This window comes from Sus scrofa, chromosome 8, assembly GCF_000003025.6.
Source record: "Sus scrofa isolate TJ Tabasco breed Duroc chromosome 8, Sscrofa11.1, whole genome shotgun sequence".
Lineage (NCBI taxonomy): Eukaryota > Metazoa > Chordata > Mammalia > Artiodactyla > Suidae > Sus > Sus scrofa.
This window is the reverse complement of record NC_010450.4, coordinates 37,998,500-38,015,790: the sequence shown is the minus strand read 5'-3', so window position 1 is coordinate 38,015,790 and position 17,291 is coordinate 37,998,500. Positions and strand designations below refer to the sequence as shown.

At 39.1% G+C, this 17,291-nt stretch overlaps 1 protein-coding gene across 2 annotated transcripts in view; it reads left to right on the top strand.

Annotated features, from left to right (window-relative positions):
• TXK (TXK tyrosine kinase) overlaps window positions 1-17,291 on the top strand; it is a 70,655-nt gene that overhangs the window by 32,086 nt on the left and 21,278 nt on the right. For both annotated transcript variants that reach the window (XM_003128959.6, XM_013978653.2), the window contains 4 exons: window positions 656-710; window positions 8,610-8,689; window positions 9,633-9,760; window positions 15,455-15,529. In XM_003128959.6, coding sequence (XP_003129007.3) covers window positions 656-710; window positions 8,610-8,689; window positions 9,633-9,760; window positions 15,455-15,529 — 338 coding nt within the window. The remainder of the gene's footprint in view (window positions 1-655; window positions 711-8,609; window positions 8,690-9,632; window positions 9,761-15,454; window positions 15,530-17,291) is intronic.

The following is a 17,291-nucleotide window of genomic DNA, read 5'->3' as shown; positions in this document are numbered from 1 at the left end:
AGACTGGAGGCAGAAAAGCGCTTGGTGAATTTGAGCCAGCAAAAAAATCCCCATGTGGCCAAAGCTTAGTGAGCAAGGAGGGAAGGAGGAAAAAGATGAGGCCTATATGGCTGTGGAGCAGAGTATTTATATTTGGTTGTTTCATATATTCAACTAAACTACTAACTTTACCACAATGTAGCATATGTAGGAGCATCAAGTAAGTTACTGTGAGTTTTAAGTTTGGAAAAGTAACACAGCACATATAAAAGCATGCAAATGAGATGTTCCTGAGAGAAAAGAAATGGATTTTTTTTAGTTTGTTTAAGCAAAGCTCAGGACAGTGTTTACTGAAGATGTAGGCTTCTTATAATCATATATCTGTCATGAAAATTTTCAGGAGGTGAAGTCATTCAAAATTATATACTAAGCATGTGTCAGAAAATTGAATTGAAATAGGATAGAATAAACAAGATATTGGTTTGCAGTTAATAAAACTGTTAAAGCATATTAATTTATACATGATAGTACATTATTATTTATCTGAATTATAAATGACTCCATTTTCTAAAATCAGTTTTAGAGAAAGTTCTTCAAAATGAAGGAAATGGAAGTGTTTTTTTTCTAGAAAGAAATGGAATATAAGATTTAAAAATTATTTTTCTTGCTTTTACAGGTGGTACCATAGAAATATTACCAGAAATCAGGCAGAACATCTTTTGAGACAAGAGGTAAGTCAATTTATTCATGAATAAATTTGTGAATATTTTCAAAATTTCTGAGAGACGTTCAGTATAAAGGCTACCCAACTAAAAAGTTGTATTACTTCCTTTTTTTTTTTTAGTTCTGAAATATTATTACAACTTTACTATACACTTTCTAGTAAGTGGCAAACTAGATGTGTTTGTATCAGATCACTTTCCATTGATTTTCACCACAATTTCAGAAATGTCTTTCTCTTGAAATGATTTCAACTTTAACGTCCTAAAACCCCTTCATTCACTCCAAAGTGTATTCTCCCAGAAGAGTCTGTGCTTCTGTTTTTTTTTTTTTTTTTTTTTTTTTTTTTTTTTTTGGCGTTTGACCTTTTAGGGCCACACCCATGGCATATGGAGGGTCCCAGGCTAGGGGTCAAATCAGAGCTACAGCTGCCGGCCTACACCACAGCCACAGCAACGCCAGATCCGAGCCTCGTCTGCAACCTACACCACAGCTCAGGGCAACGCTGGATCCTTAACCCACTGAGCAAGGCCAGGGATCCAACCTGCAACCTCACGGTTCCTAGTCGGATTTGTTTCCTCTGCACCCCGACGGGGGACTCCAAGGGTCTGTATTTGAATTGCCCCTGCACCTTTGCAACAATGCCAACCCAACATACGCCCTATCCTCTGAGGTTGGCTTGGACTCATTAAAGATACAGATACAGAAAAATACACAGGGCTGCACTTTCATTCTTTGGGAACAAAAGGAAGAGTGGAATAGCCAAAATATCAAACTCAGATCAAAACTGCTCACTTAGGTCAAAACAAAACACAGCTATACAGAGTTCAAGTTTCCAGCTGACGGTAAATATCAACTGTTGGTTGAGCTTACAGTCAGAACTAGAAACTAGGTAAGAAGTACGTGTGTCATTATGACCTGATGTCGGATGTTGAGGAAATCTAGAAATATGGGTGAGAAAGAATCAGTTCTGTAATAAAAGCTAGGTGCCAGTAATGGCTTAAGGCCCAGGAGTAGTCCTGTTAAAAGCTGGGGGAAGGCTGAGTGTGAGGGGCACAGACCCAGCCTCAGCCAGTGGTGGGGATGGAGGTGAGGCCAGGACTACTGATTTAATTTCCGTTTCTTTGTGAGATTTTTTTTTTTTTTTTGGAGATAATTTATACTTACCTAGAGAATTGCCTATTTTATTTTTTTGAATTTATTGCATTGATGATTTATCAAAGTATCTTATTTTATTTCATATTTCAATAGTTAATGGGTCAAACAGATCAAAAATCAAAAGGTTTTTCAAGTTCATTTCATCCTTGCCCCAACCCATCCATTCTCTCCATAGGCAAACTATTATTAGTTTATTTTGTGTCCTTTCAGAGATGTTTAATATGTACACAAACAAGTACCATATATTGTGTTATTTTTACACAAAGTGTAACAATGATTGTACCTCTCAGTATATTTCTTTTTCCGCTTAATAGTACCTATTAGGAATCTTTCCACATCATTATACAGAAAATGTTGTCATGTGTTACCGGCATAGTAATTTTTAGTGTGGGTGTATCACAATTTATTTAACCAATCCTTCACTGTAGAAATTTAAGTAGTATATTCTCCTTTGCTATTAAAACAGTGCTGCCATAGGTATCCCGCACATACATCTTATTTAATGTGACAATATTTGTAGGGTAAGTCCGCAAAAGTGGAAATTCTGGGTCAAAGGGAATGCACATTTCTAATTTTGATAGATATTAAAATGCCCTCTATAAGAATTGTATCAATTTATATACCCACTAGACATGTAAAAGAGTGCTTATTTTCCTATAACATTTTCAGCAAGGTTTTTTGTTTTTTTGGTTTTTTTTTTTTTTTTTTTTTTGTCTTTTTGCCTTTTCTAGGGCCGCTTCCACAGCATACGGAGGTTCCCAGGCTAGGGATCTAATCAGAGCTGTAGCCACCAGCCTACACCAGAGCCACAGCAATGCAGGATCCGAGCTACGTCTGCAACCTACACCACAGCTCAAGGCAACGCTGGATCGTTAACCCACTGAGCAAGGGCAGGGACCAAACCTGCAACCTCATGGTTCCTAGTCAGATTCCTTAACCACTGCGCCACGACGGGAACTCCCTCAGCAAGTGTTTTAATGAAACATTTAGAACTTTGCTCCCTGACATCTCATCTCAGTGTGGATTTATCTCTTACTCTGGGAATGTTAAGCAACTTTTTCTATATTAAAGTCAATTTAAAAAGTCTAGGTGGGAGATCCCATTATGGTGCAGTAGAAATGACTCCGACTAGTATCCATGAGGATGTAGGTTCGATCCCTGGCCTCACTCAGTGGGTTGAGGATCTGGTATTGCCGTGAGTTGTGGTTAGGTCACAGATGTGACTTAATTCTGGTGTTGCTGTGGCTGTGGTGTAGGTCAGCAGCTACAGCTCCAATTTGACCCTAAGCCTGGGGACTTCCATATGCTGCAGGTGTGGCCCTAAAAAGACTCACACGCAAAGTCTATACATTTCTATTTCCTTTTCTGTAGCTGTTCATAACCTTTGTAAAATTTTCTATGGTTTTCTTTTTCATTTTTTAAAGTTTTATTGAAGTATAATTGATTTACAATGTTGTGATAATTTCTGCTGTTTTTTCATGCTTTTCTCACAATTTGTAGGACCTGTATATAGCTATATTAAGGAAATTAGCTCTTCATGATATGTGGCAATACTTTTCCCAATTCTGGAATCCTCTTAATTTTTTTTAACATGGATAATATTTGAATTTTACATATTTGAATTTTTAAGGCAAATTTTTTTTTTTTTTTTTTTGCCTTTTCTAGGGCCGCTTCCGCAGCATGTGGAGGTTCCCAGCCTAGGGATCTAATTGGAGCTATAGCCACTGGTCTACGCCACAGCCACAGCAACTTGGGATCTGAGCCTCATCTTCAACCTACACCACAACTCACTGCAATGCCGGATCCTTAACCCACTGAGAGAGGCCAGGGATCAAACCCACAACTTCATGGTTCCTAGTCAGATTTGTTTCCACTGTGCCATGCCAGGAACTCCTGAATTTTTAAGACAAAAGTTTTGTAAGACTTTAGATTTTGGGTCCAATTAGAATTGCCCATCCACTCCAAGATTATAAAATTTTTTCCCCCATTTTTTTTATTACTTCAGTGGGTTTTTTTTTTACTTATACATGTTTGTTCCATTTATAAGTTTACCTGTTATTTGAGTGAGGTTTGGATCCAAGTTAATTTTTTTTCTTTACCAAGTGACCTCTTCTGCATCAATTTCAGGTGTCACTTTCAACATAAACATAAAAAACAGTATCTGGACCTACTACTTGCTTTCATTGATCAGCCTGCCTATTCATGTTCTGCTATTGTACATTTTAAATGCTAGAGCTTTGTCTTTTACGGCAGCCTCTCTTCTTTCTCAGAAACATTCTGGAGGTATATATTTTGTCCATATGAACTTCAGAATTACTTTGCCTTGTTTTTAAAAAAACTTCCTGTTGGTTGCATTAAATTTACAGTTTTTTTTTTTTTTTTTTTTTTTTGACCACACCTGTGGCATATGGAAGTTCCCAAGCTAGGGGTTGAATTGGAGCTACAGCTGCTGGCCTACATCACAGCCACAACAACATGGGATACAAGCCGCATCTGACCTACACCACAGCTCACGGCAACGCCAGATCCTTAACCCACTGTGTGAGGCCAGGGATTGAACCTACATCCTCATAGATACTAGTCAGGTTCTTAATGTAGTTCTATTTATTTATTTTTGCTTTTGCTTCCCTTGCCTGAGGAGACAGATCCAAAAGAATATTGCTAAGACCAATGCCAAAGAGCTTACCACCTATGTTTTCTTCTAGGAGTTTTAGGGTTTCAGGTCTTACATTAAAGGTTTTAATCTATTTTGGGTTTATTTTTGTATGTGGTATGTATGAGAAAGTAGTCGGCTTGATTCTTTTGCATGTAGCTGTCCAGCTTTCCCACCACCATTTATTGAAGAGGCTGTCTCTTTTTCTTTTTCTTTTTTTGCTACACCCATGGCACATGGAAGTTCCCAGGCCAGGGCTTGAATGTGTGCCACAGCAACAACTTGAGCTGTGCAGTGACAGCATTCGATCCTTAACCCACTGAGCAAGGCCAGGGATCGAACCTGCATCCTCATAGATACTAGTCAGGGTCTTAACCTGCTGAGCCACAACGGGAATTCCTACAGATCATTTTAGAGAAGGTTGCTCATTACAAATGAACAATGCATTACAAACTAGTGGAGTTTAGGGACCAATTTTTTCCATGATCCATATAATAATTACTTATATAGAACAAAATTAAAATTAGATTCCTGCCTCAAGCAAAAGTAAATCTTAGATGGACTGAAGACCTAAGAAAAAGCAAAGTTGCAGGAGCATTTCAAGCCTTTCTTCATTTAGTTCTTGCACGTGTATTTTTAAGGTTAAGGTATTTGATAAAATACCTCTTTGTTGCTATTATAAATAGTTATAACTTATTATTTTTACTTTCGAAAGCTCTTGACTTCTGTGAATTAATTTTGTAACTGATGACATGGGTAAATCCAAGTACTTGTTTGTAATAGTTTTTCGACGGATTCTCTTGGGTTTTGGGTACATAATCTTCTCTATAGCAAATAGTGATTATGTCAACCCTCTTTTACACTTTGAATTCAGTGTTCCTCATTCCTGCCTCTCATTTAAATGCATTGCCTAGTATCTCAGAGTGGTGTTAAATACCATTGCTGACAGTGGGTATGTCTTTCTTCCTGATTTTAATTGGAATAGTTTCTATATAAAGCTTGATGCTGGACTTGGAACTCAAGTACATAACGATTATTGTGTTAAGGAAGTACACATATAGTCCCATCTTATAAAGAATTTGAAAAAAACTGATCCTAGAGGTTGAAATTTGTCAAATGCTCTTTCAGGATCTATGGAGATGTTTGTAGATGTTTTCTCCTCGGATCTATTAATGTGCTGAATCAGAGTAATAAAATCCCCAGTGTTAAATTCCTTTTGCATTCCTGTGTGTAATCCCTCTTGGTCACGGTATATTATTCTCTCACTGTGCTACTGGATTCGGCTAATATTTAGTAAGGATTTTTGTATTGATATGAGAAAAGACTGGTTAGTCATTTTCCCTTTTGTGCACAATCTTTGCTGTGTTGTTAGTGTTGATGTTAGGCTCACTTGGTATAATTTAGAAATTTTTCTTCTTTTCACATGCTCTGGAATTACTTAATTGATCTATCATTTCTTTAAGATTTAATAACATCACAGTGTGTAACTGTAGTGCTTTTTAATGTTATAGCCCTTTTAAAACTTTATCAAATTTTCAGTTCGATAGGTAGATTAAGGTTTCTAGCTCTCGTGGAATCAATTTTGATAAATTTCATGTTTTGCTAGCTCATTATCCATTTTACTCAAGTTTTCGAATGTATTGTATAGAGTCAAGAACATGCTTTAATTTTTTCTAGATCCTTGTGACTTTCAAACCATTTTTGTTTTCTTTGGGTAAATACCTAGGAGTGGAATTGCTACATCATATGGTAGTTCTATTTAAATCTCTTGAAGACTCTCCATACTGTTTTCCATGTGGCTGCACCAATTTATAATCCCACCAACAGTACGCAAGTGTTCCCTCTTCTCCACATCCTTGCCAACACTTGTTATTTCTTGTCTTTTTGGTGGTGGCCCTTTTGACAGATATAAGGCAGTATGTTACGGTGGTTCTGATTTGCATTTCCCTAATTAGTGATAGTGAGCACCTTTTCAGGTATCTTTTTAAAAATTTTTATTTATTTATTTATTTATTTAGCTTTTTAGGGCCGCATATGCAGCATATGGAGGTTCCCAGCTAGGGGTCTAATCAGAGCTGTAGCTGCTGGCCTACACCACAGCCACAGCAACAACAGGATCTAAGCTGTGTCTGTGACCTACACCACAGCTCAGGGCAATGCTGGATCCTTAACCCACTGAGTGAGGCCAGGGATCGAACCTGTGACTTCATGGTTCCTAGTTGGATTTGTTTCCACTGCACCACAGTGGGAACTCCTCAAGTATCTTTTGGGCATCGGTTTAACTTCAGGTTCTCTGCCTATTTTTTAATAGAATCATTTGGGGTTTTTTGATGTTGAGTTGGATGAGTTCTTTGTATATTTTGGGTATTAACCCCTCATTAGATATATCTTTTGTAAATATACACGTCATTCAGTAGGCTGCCTTTTCTTTCTTTCTCTTTTTTTGTCTTTTGAGGGCCGTTCCTGCAGCATATGGAGGTTCCCAGGCTAGGGGTTGAATAGGAGCTGTAGCCACAGCCACACATGATCCGATCTGAGTCTGCGACCTACACCACAGCTCATGGCAACGTCAGATCCTTAACCCACTGGGCGGGGCCAGGGATCGAACCTTCAACCTCATGGTTCCTAGTCAGATTTGTTAACCACTGAGCCACGATGGGAACTCCCCTTTTCATTTTGTTGATGGTTTCCTTCACTGTGCAGGAGCTTTTTAGTTTAGGGTAGTCCTATTTGTTTATTTTTGCTTTTGTTTCCCTTGCCTGAGAAGGCAGATCCAAAAGAATATTGCTAAGACTAATGTCAAAGAGCTTACCACCCAAGTTTTCTTCTAGGAGTTTTAGGGTTTCGTTACATTAAAGTTTTTAATCTATTTTGGGTTTATTTTTGCATGTGGTATGAGAAAGTAGTCCAGCTTGATTCTTTTGCATGTAGCTGTCCATCTTTCCCACCACCATTTATTGAAGAGGCTATCTTTTTCTTTTCTTTTTTTTTTTTTGACTACACCCATGGCACATGGATGTTCCCAGGCCAGGGCTTGAATGTGTGCCATAGCAACACCTTGAGCTGCGCAGTGACAACGTTCAATCCTTAACCCACTGCCCCACAAGGAACTCCCCCATTGTATATTCTTGTTGCAGATGATTTGACTGTTTAAATGTGGGTTTATTTGGGGGCTCTCCATTCTGTTCCATTGGTTAAAAGTTTGACCAAAAAATGAGACTGATCTCTTGGTAAGCATCTGGAAGGAGAAAAAGAAGATATTTTGTGTTCATCTTGAGGATCCCATCACGGTCTTTGGGTCATGCTGTCCTTAAGCAACCTACCAACACTTCATGGGTTTGACAAGATTCTCAGATATTTTCCTCTTCATGGATATAAGCACATGTAATACAGGTGAAACTTGATAGTGTCAAACAAACAGTCCAACCTTCAAGTTTATTTGAAAGCAATTCACAACATTATTGGAGTTTCTCAAAGACTGTCAGTGGGGACACAACTTATAACTTAAGATCAACTTTATTAGAATATTCCTCCCTCCCTCTTGCCATTTCTCTTTCGGCCTCTCCTCTACACATTGAGCAAGCAAAACGGCTCTCCTCACTCTTCTCACCAGACTCCCCCAAGTTTGTTCTCATTCCATCCATATCCTGAACCCTGGTCTCTTTCCCCACTTCTCATCTTTCCAGATATATTTCTCCCTGCTTCCCACACCCCTACTTTCCATGATGTTTCTTTTCCTCTAAAGTACAATCCTGTCAGGGTTCTTAATTTATCAGCTATTTGTCTCTATTAGCTTTATCAGTATAACAAAAATAACAACAAAATGGGCACCACATTGTTGATGGCAGAATTCTTCTTAGGAAAATCAGGAGCAAAGTTTTTACATAGTCACATGTTACAAATTCTTATCCCAATTATATTTTGTTTTATAGGTATGACACCTAAACCTATAAGGTTTTAAGAGATAATGTTGCATTTGTAAAACAGTATCATCCTTTTGTCATAAACCTGAAGAGCTTTGGCTTTTGTTATTGAGATGTAGGTTTGTCTTTCTTCCTAATAAGGAATAAACTTGTTCAATGAATGAATTGTTTTGCAGTCTAAAGAAGGTGCATTTATTGTCAGAGATTCAAGACATTTGGGATCCTACACCATTTCTGTGTTTATAAAAGCTAAGAGGTAAGCAACTGTGATTTTGGTCACTTTAGAAATAACAACCCTTGGAAGAGCCATTGTTATGGAAACCACATCACACAGAGAATATAAGGGAGAGCCAAACATAGAAAATTACTGGCTTGGAAGCTGGGTAGCTCATTGGTAAAGTGGTGTCCCTAACAATCTCTTGTGTGACATTGGATAAGTTACTGAGACACTCTTGTCTCCTTGTCTCACCCATCAGGTGAGGAGATTTCGTTAGTTGTGGCAGACACTGCTGTGCTTTCCTTGTAACTCTTGGTTTACCCCAGGGTTTATCTGCCGAGAGCTCTCTTGTACTCAGAAAGCTTTCTGTTTCTTTCTGCCTGAGGATGTTCGCTAGCTGTGGGTTCTTGTGGTCCCCAGGGGTGGACCGGAAATGCCTGGTCATTAGCATCCTAGGAGTGACCCTCCACCCATAAGGAGTAGAGGAGAAGCCCTTCAGCTCCTTTGCACTTTAGTGGGACCACTCTGAGGTGTTTCCCACTGTCTCTCATCCATTTCCAAGTGGATTAAGCCCCAGTTGCCCATAGCAGACCTGCTCATCGATACACCCTAGACTGGTTTCCCCACTTCTTTGTCCCACACCTCCTCACATCTCTCACAGTGCATCTGTTCATTCATTGAACTGATAATTGATTCAATAAATACTCATAAGTATCCATTACAAGCTCTACTTCTTTGGACCCTAGACCTGTCACCTAGACAACCTTGGCTGAAGTTATGTTTGAATCTAAGACCCCAAGGCCACAGCTGAGGAACATCCCCGGAATAGTGAGGCACTGGTTCGGTTTAATCCTATCTGCTCTTCCGGGTGAAGTGCTGAGAGGATACAAGTCTCAGAGGTGGAGTCTTGTTGCTTAAAGGACTGACTTGGTTGCAGAATGATCTTTTGCATGTTTACGAAGTCACATTTTATTGATTGTAGAAATATGGAGGCTACCATCAAACATTATCAGATTAAAAGGAATGACTCAGGACAGTGGTACGTGGCTGAAAGGCACCTCTTTCAATCAATCCCTGAGCTGATCTGGTATCACCAGCACAATGCAGCCGGTAAGTTGGAAAGTTCAGGCTAGGATTGCTGGGAGTCAGGCCTCAGGCCGGCAGTGCATTTTTGGTCAGTCAGACAGTTAACAGGAACAAGTATCCCTGTAGACATGTTTAAGAGCTTGAAATATAGCCTGTCTTCTGAACAATTCTCCTCCACATTGAGCTTTTTATGTTTTTCTAGTCGGGGGTGGGGGAGGTGGACTTTTTACATTTCTGCCAAGTTAGAAAAGTGGGAGATGACAAAGAAGCAAAAGCCCATTTAATCATTATGCACTCGTTCTTGAAATTTTCATGGAGTAAAATGTAATAAAATTTCAGATGGTCCTAAAGAACCATGCTTCCTTCTCTTTGCCCCTACACATGTGCTCTCTACTTTAGACAATAACCGACCGTAAAAGATCACCCTTCAATCTCTCACTCTCTGTTCTTTCTTGTTTGGAGAACAGAAAAAGTTCCACAGGACACAGCCTTTCACAGTTTCAATTTGACTTGAATACACAAGACACATATTTAATCCCCTTCCCCAGCTGTGGTTTTCAATAATGGCTATTTTCACTAGCCTATCATCTATGGAATGAAATAGGATTCCAGAAGGTTCCCCACAATTGCAATCACAGCTCTGGCCTTTCAGCCCTCATCCAACCTGTACTGGACTTCTCTGAGCCCATGGGGTACTCTCTCTAGCTCAGCATTATAGCATTTGGAACCCACTGTAACTTTCGTATTGTTTTGACTTCTAGACAGTACTTTTTCAGATTTTTCTCATGAAGAGTTGTGTTAACCAAAAAACCAAAAAATAAACAAACCAAAAACCCCTTTTGGAAAGTGGCCACTTTTCCATGACATTGGTTCTAAATATCAGGAATAAATCCAGGGAAAATCTTTATCCATTTATGGGATGGGTCCACATGGACATTCCTGATGGCTCCTGGGTGTCTGGTTAGAGAGGAAGTGGCAATGTGTCTGACTGGGGAGAGTGAGGATGTATTTATGGTTAGAGATAGAAACCCTCAGAGTTAGGAGACCAGGTCTGAGTTTTCTTCTTCACAGTCTTCTTGCCTTTTCTTTCAAAGAAAAAATTTAAGAAATGGAGTGGTTATGGTGGTGAGGTTCAACAAAATACTCTGGCAGATCAGGATGTGCTGACATGAAAAGATGTTAGTGATAAATTTTTCAGTTTTTTAAAAAGGTGCAAAACAGTATCTTTATAGTCCCACTTTTGTAAAATGAGTAGTCACGTTCACACATGCATGTGTGCATAGGAAAATTTTATTAAAGTTTAGATAATAATTTTAAAACTAACTTTAAGATTCTACCTGGCCCCAGAACTTCTGCATGCTATGGGCATGGCCAAAAAAATTATAACAGAGTAGGAGGTCCCTGGTGGTTCAGCAGGTTAAGAATCTGGCATTGTCACTGCTGTGGCATGGGTTTGATCCCTGGCCTGGGAACTTCTGCATGCCATGGGCACAGCCAAAAAAAAAAAAAAATTATATTATAGGATTACTGTTGTAGCTCAACAAGATAAGAACATGATGTCCCTGTGAGGATGTAGGTTCCATCCCTGGACTCTCTCAATGGGCTAAGGACCTGGCTCTTTCACAAGCTGCTGCATAGGCCAGCAGCTGAAGCTCCAATTTGACCCCTAGCCAGGGAATCTCCATATGCTTTGGGTATGGCCCACAAAAAGAAAAAATGAAAAGATTATAACAGACTGCAAACCGATAATGTTTATCTCTGCGGAATGAGAATGGGGATGAGGAAAACATACTTCCTGTTTTTAGATCACCCTAGGGTTTTTAAAAATAACAGTGTGTATAAATTATTCGCAGAATGTGTAAACTATCACACAGATGACTTTTAAAATTAAAGCTGGACCAAACAGTGAAAAAATGAAAAACGGGGGTTGAAAACTTATAACGATGGTTGCTGTTCATCAGGGAAGAAAGAAGACAGAAAAGAAGTAAGAAAAAGAGAAACAAAGACGCTAAGAGGAACAGCACAAGACCCACAAATAGCTGATATTTATCGAAGGCTGACTTTGGGCAAGACCCTATTCTTAGTGCTTTTATGGATACTCATTTATTTAATCCTCAGAGAGGTCCTATGGGGTAGATGAGGTTGATTTCTCCATCCTACAGATGACGAACCTGGGGCATGAGTTGTGCTCAGGGTCACACCATTCATAAGCATTTGCAGCGAGATTTAACTCACAGAAATCTTTGAAACCCCTGGAGCCATGGAACCCACCAGCTCCAGCATCTGTGTTTAATGACTGCCATTTCCTCCAGAAAGAGACAAATTATATCATGGAAAGGTCCAGTGTAGAAGAGGCTATGAATTGAAGCTGATACCTATCGGTCTACCTTTTTTTTTTTTTGTTTTGTTTTGTTTTTAGGACTGTACCCGTGGCATGTGGAGGTTCCCAGGCCAGGAGTCAAATTAGAGCTGTAGCTGCCAGCCTACACCACAGCCACAGCAACGTGGGGTCTGAGCCACAACTACAAACTACACCACAGCTCGTGGCAACGCCAGATTTGTAACCCACTGAGGGGGGCCAGGGGTTGAACATATGTCCTCATGGATACCAGTCAGGTTCATTACCACTAAGCCACCCACCACAGGAATTCCTCTATCTGTCTACTTTTTGACTTCTGGTTAGTTTAGCTCATGACAATCCATCTCCTTAGCAGAAGGAAGGACAATGCAACAGGAGTGACAGACTTTTTTTTTTTTCCTATTAGAGATAATTACAGAATAAAAATCTTTGGTAAACAAAAACTTTGAAGTTAGAAGAAAGTGTTAGGGTCATAAGAAGTTATGTTCTTTATTTATTTCGATCATGTGTTATAAAGTCCCAACTCCATGAGGGAACTAACCCCAAGTAGGTCTTCAGAGTCACTGGTAAGCATCCTCTCCTGTTTTCTGTTCAAACTTCTATGATTCTCCTCAAGACCTCCTTTCCAGAATTATCTACTGCCCATCAGCAAATTGCCTATGTCTTCTTTATTCGAAAAATCAAAGGCTAAGAGATACAAACTATTATGTATAAAATTAGCTACAATGATATATTGTAAAACAGAATATAACCATATTTTATAATAACTATAAATGGACTATAACCTTTAAAAATTGTGAAACACTCTTGTACACCTGCAGCTTTTTTTTAAAGAATAGTTGATTTACAATGTAACAAAGTAACCCGGTCATACATATATATATACATTCTTTTTCTATATTATCTTCCATCATGTTCTGTCCCTAGAGATTGGATATAGTTCCCTGGGCTGTACAGTAGGACCTCATTACTTATCCATTCTAAATGTAGCAGCTTGCATCTCCTAAGCCCAGTCTCCCAGTCTCTCCCTGTACACCTGTAACTTACATAATATTGTACCTCAAGTATACTTCAATTAAAAGTTAAATCAGGAGTTCCCTGGTGGCTTAGCGGCTAAGCCCTAAGGACTCAGCATTGTCTCTGCTGTGGCTCAGGTTACTGCCATAGCTTGGGTTTGATCCTTGGCCTGAGAACTTCTGCAGACTCCAGGGGTGGCCAAAAAAAAAAAAAAAAGTTAACTTAAATTTAATGTAATTTTAAAATAAATTGAAGTCACCAGACATGCGCTATCTCCATCTCATGGGTGCTCTCACCCCCCCTTCCTCCCTCTGGTAGCGGTGATGCCTATGGTCTTGTTCCCACCACTCCACTTCTCTTGGGACCACCCACCATCCTCTCTTCCTTTCTTTCCTGTGTTTATTCTACTTCCTCTGACCTTCTCCTTTTAGCCTATAAACATACTTAAGTTTCTCTTATTCAAAAGATGAAAAACCAAAGCCCTCCCTTGGCCCTCTCTTCCTTTAGACATTGCTCATTTAAATCACACTTTGGGGAAAACATGTCCACGTCTACTTTCTCCACTTGCTCACCTTCCATTGCTTTTTAAACATCTGCAACCTGGCTTCAGCCTCCATCATCTTAGTTTTACCAATGACCCCATGTTGACCCTATGGTGATGCTTTCTGGTGTTAAAGCATGATGGAAGATAGTATGAGAAAAAGAGTGTATTTTATTTTTTACTTTTTTAATAATGATTTTTATTTTTGTCATTATCGCTGGTTTACCATGTTCTGTCAATTTTCTAGTATATAGAAAGGTGACCCAGTCACACAAACATGTATACATTTTTTTTCTCACATTATCCTGCTCCATCATAAGTGACTAGATATGGTTCCCAGTGCTATACAGCAGGATCTCATTGCTTATCCATTCCAAAGGCAATGGTCTGCATCTATTAACCCCAAACTCCCAGTCCTCCCACTCCCTCCCCTCCCCCTTGGCAACCACAAGTCTGTTCTCCAAGCCATGCATTTCTTTTCTGTGGAAAGGTTCATTTGTGCCATATATTAGATTCCACATATAAGTGATATCATATGGTATTTGTCTTTCTCTTTCTGACTTACTTCACTTAGTATGAACTTCTCTAGTTCCATCCATGTTGCTGCAAATGGCATTATTTTGTTCCTTTTTATAGATGGGTGGTATTCCATTGTGTACATATACCACATCTTCTTAATCCATTCATCTGTCGATGGACATTTAGGTTGTTTCCATGCCTTGGCTATTGTGAGTAGTGCTGCAATGAACATGCAGGTACATGTGTCTTTTTCAAGGAAAGTTTTGTCCAGATATATGCCCAAGGGTGGGATTGCTGGATCATATGGTAATTCTATATTTAGTTTTCCGAGGTACCTCCATACTGTTTTCCATAGTGGTTGTACCAATTTGCATTCCCACCAACAGTGCAGGAGGGTTTCCTTTTCTCCACACCCTTTCCAGCATTTGTTATGAGAAAAAGAATGTATATATTGTATGGCTGGGTCACTATGTTGCACAGCAGAAATTGACACAACACTGTAAATCAACTATACTCTAATTTTTCAAAAAAGCCCAACATTCTTGGGGTTCATCTTCCTGCTGTTGGGCCCTGGGCTGGGAAGCCTGATGTGGGGCTCAGAGCCCTTACTTCTTATGTAGAATCTCTGCAATTGTAATCATCTTCTGTTTGTGGGTTGCTTGCTCAGTGTTATTCGTTGTGATTATATCGCTTCTCTGCTTCTTCTACCCCTCTCATTGTGGCTGTGGTTCTTTCCTTATATATTTCGTTGTAGATCTTTTCTGCTGGCCTTCTGGTCTTTCTCATCATTATTTGGTCTGTGCATGGTTGGAATTTGAGGGTGCCCCTGAGAGGAGTTGAGCTCAGAGTCTTCCTCCTCCACCATTTGGCTACTCTCCTCAGAAGGATTTTCCAATAAAACCAATCAAGGTTAAAAAAAAAAAAGCTTATAGCAAAACATTTAAATTTCTGTGAAACATGTGAAATGTGTATATACTTTCAAATACACATATGAAAATATTTGCAAAGATGTTCACCAGAATGATAACAATGTATCTTTGGTGCTCAGATTTTGTTAAGAGACTTTAATTTCATTTTATGTTTTCTTGGATTCTTTGTGTTCAAAGAGCATATATATTACTTTATGAAAAGTGTGTTTCTAATGGGGAAAATAAGCAAAGAGACTCACTGTAGGATGCTTTTTTGGCTAAACTATTTAAGGAATGGCACTATTTTCTAGTATATTTGTGTTGTTGTTGTGTTAGTAACTAGGCTGGAAATGCTGACTTCTCTTTCTCCCTAGGGCTCATGTCTCGTCTCCGTTACCCAGTTGGGCTGATGGGCAGCTGTTTACCAGCCACGGCTGGTTTTAGCTATGGTAAAGTATGCACATGTGCTCAAGTGAAAATGAAATCCAGTAAAGAATCTACCTCTTTTCCCCTCTGTGTTCTTATCGTCTCAGATTCTTTTGAGATATCTGTCTAGCTACATTTCTGCTCCAAGTTTGAATCTCTCTTCTGAGATGTTTAAATACAAGCATCTCAGAAGGGCGTTTAAACTTTGGGGGACCATGTTTCACTTTTTCTTCAAATTTTGTTGTAAAGTGTTAGGAACCCTTCTGATAAATTACAATTCTTTTTATGTGCATATTTGGATTGTCGTCCTCTGGTTATGAGGGTGGCTGGGAAATGACTGCTCCCCAAGAGAACTTGCTAAAATGAGCTACTAAAAGTGCCCTCTTTACCTTTTTTGAATAGAACTTGGACAAAGTGTGATTTGAACTATTTTCTAGTGAATGTGGTAGAATAAGTAAGAGCCAATCTCTGAGGATAAGTAAGAGCCAGAGAATTGTATTTTCTAACTTGGCGACACTTTATTTCCTTATATTTCTCTCATTGGGGGGATTTTAAACATAATGAAAAAAAAAATAACAAAATGATTGTGTAGCAGATAATCAGGACCCAGGGTTACCTCTGTGAATTGGGATGGAAAGGTGATTGCAGGGTGTTATAGGTGCCCCATCATTACTATATATTAAAATATTCTACCATTAGCATCTTATCTAAGTTAAACATGGTCCTCTTAAGTTAAAAAAATACATTTTCAGTTTTTTAATATTCATATCTAGAGCCCAATTAATTTTGCCTGGTTTAGACTCCTTTTTTTTCTTTTTCCCCCTTTTTAGGGCCACACCTGAGGCATATGGAAATTCCTAGGCTAAGGGTCGAATCGGAGCCAGAGCTGCAGGCTTGTGCCACAGCAATGCCAGATCCTCAACCCACTGAGCAAGGCCAGGGATCGAACCTGCATCCTCATGGATACTAGTCAGGTTCATTACAGCTGAGCCACAATGGGAACTCCTTGACTGCTTTCTATAAATGCAATCAGACACTGTATCTGTGTCTGGTTTCTTTCTCTTATGCTTCCACATGTGAATTCTCCCATGGTGTTGGGTGTGGTTGTTTTGTCTGAGGTTGCAGTGCATGGATCTCCTGCAGTTGATTTGCCCAAACTTTTTCAGAAGCCCTTTTGGGTTGTAACCAGTTTTTGGCTCTTTGAAATAATAGCATTATAAACATTCTTGTGTGTCTTTTGCCAACATTTAATATACACTTGTGCCCTGACAATGTGGGACATATACTTACAAGTAGAACTGCTGGATCACAGAGTATACATGCACTCAGGTTTAGTCAATTTTCTAAGGCGCTTATGTCAAATTAATGTGTATGGGAGTTTCAGCTGCACCACATCTTTGCTCTTGCCAATATTTTATATTCTTTTGGTTTTTGTTTGATTTTGGTTTTCATTTCAGCCGATCTGGTATGTGTGTAGCAGTATCTCATTTTGGTTTAGACATGCATTTCTCTGAGGACTAATTATGTTGATCAAATTTTCAGAAGTTCAATGGCCTTCTGGTTTTTCTCTCTTGTGAGAAAATACTCTTTCAGTTATTTTAACCCTTAGGGATCCTTTAACCCACTGCACCAGGCCAGGATTGAACCTGGGACTCCAGCCACTGCTTTTGGATTCTTAACCCACTGCGCCACAGCAGGAACTGCAATTTGTTCTTATTTTGCATAGGAATTCTTTTCGGTTACGCATTTTAACAAACAACTTCTTCCAGTCTGTGGCTTACCTTT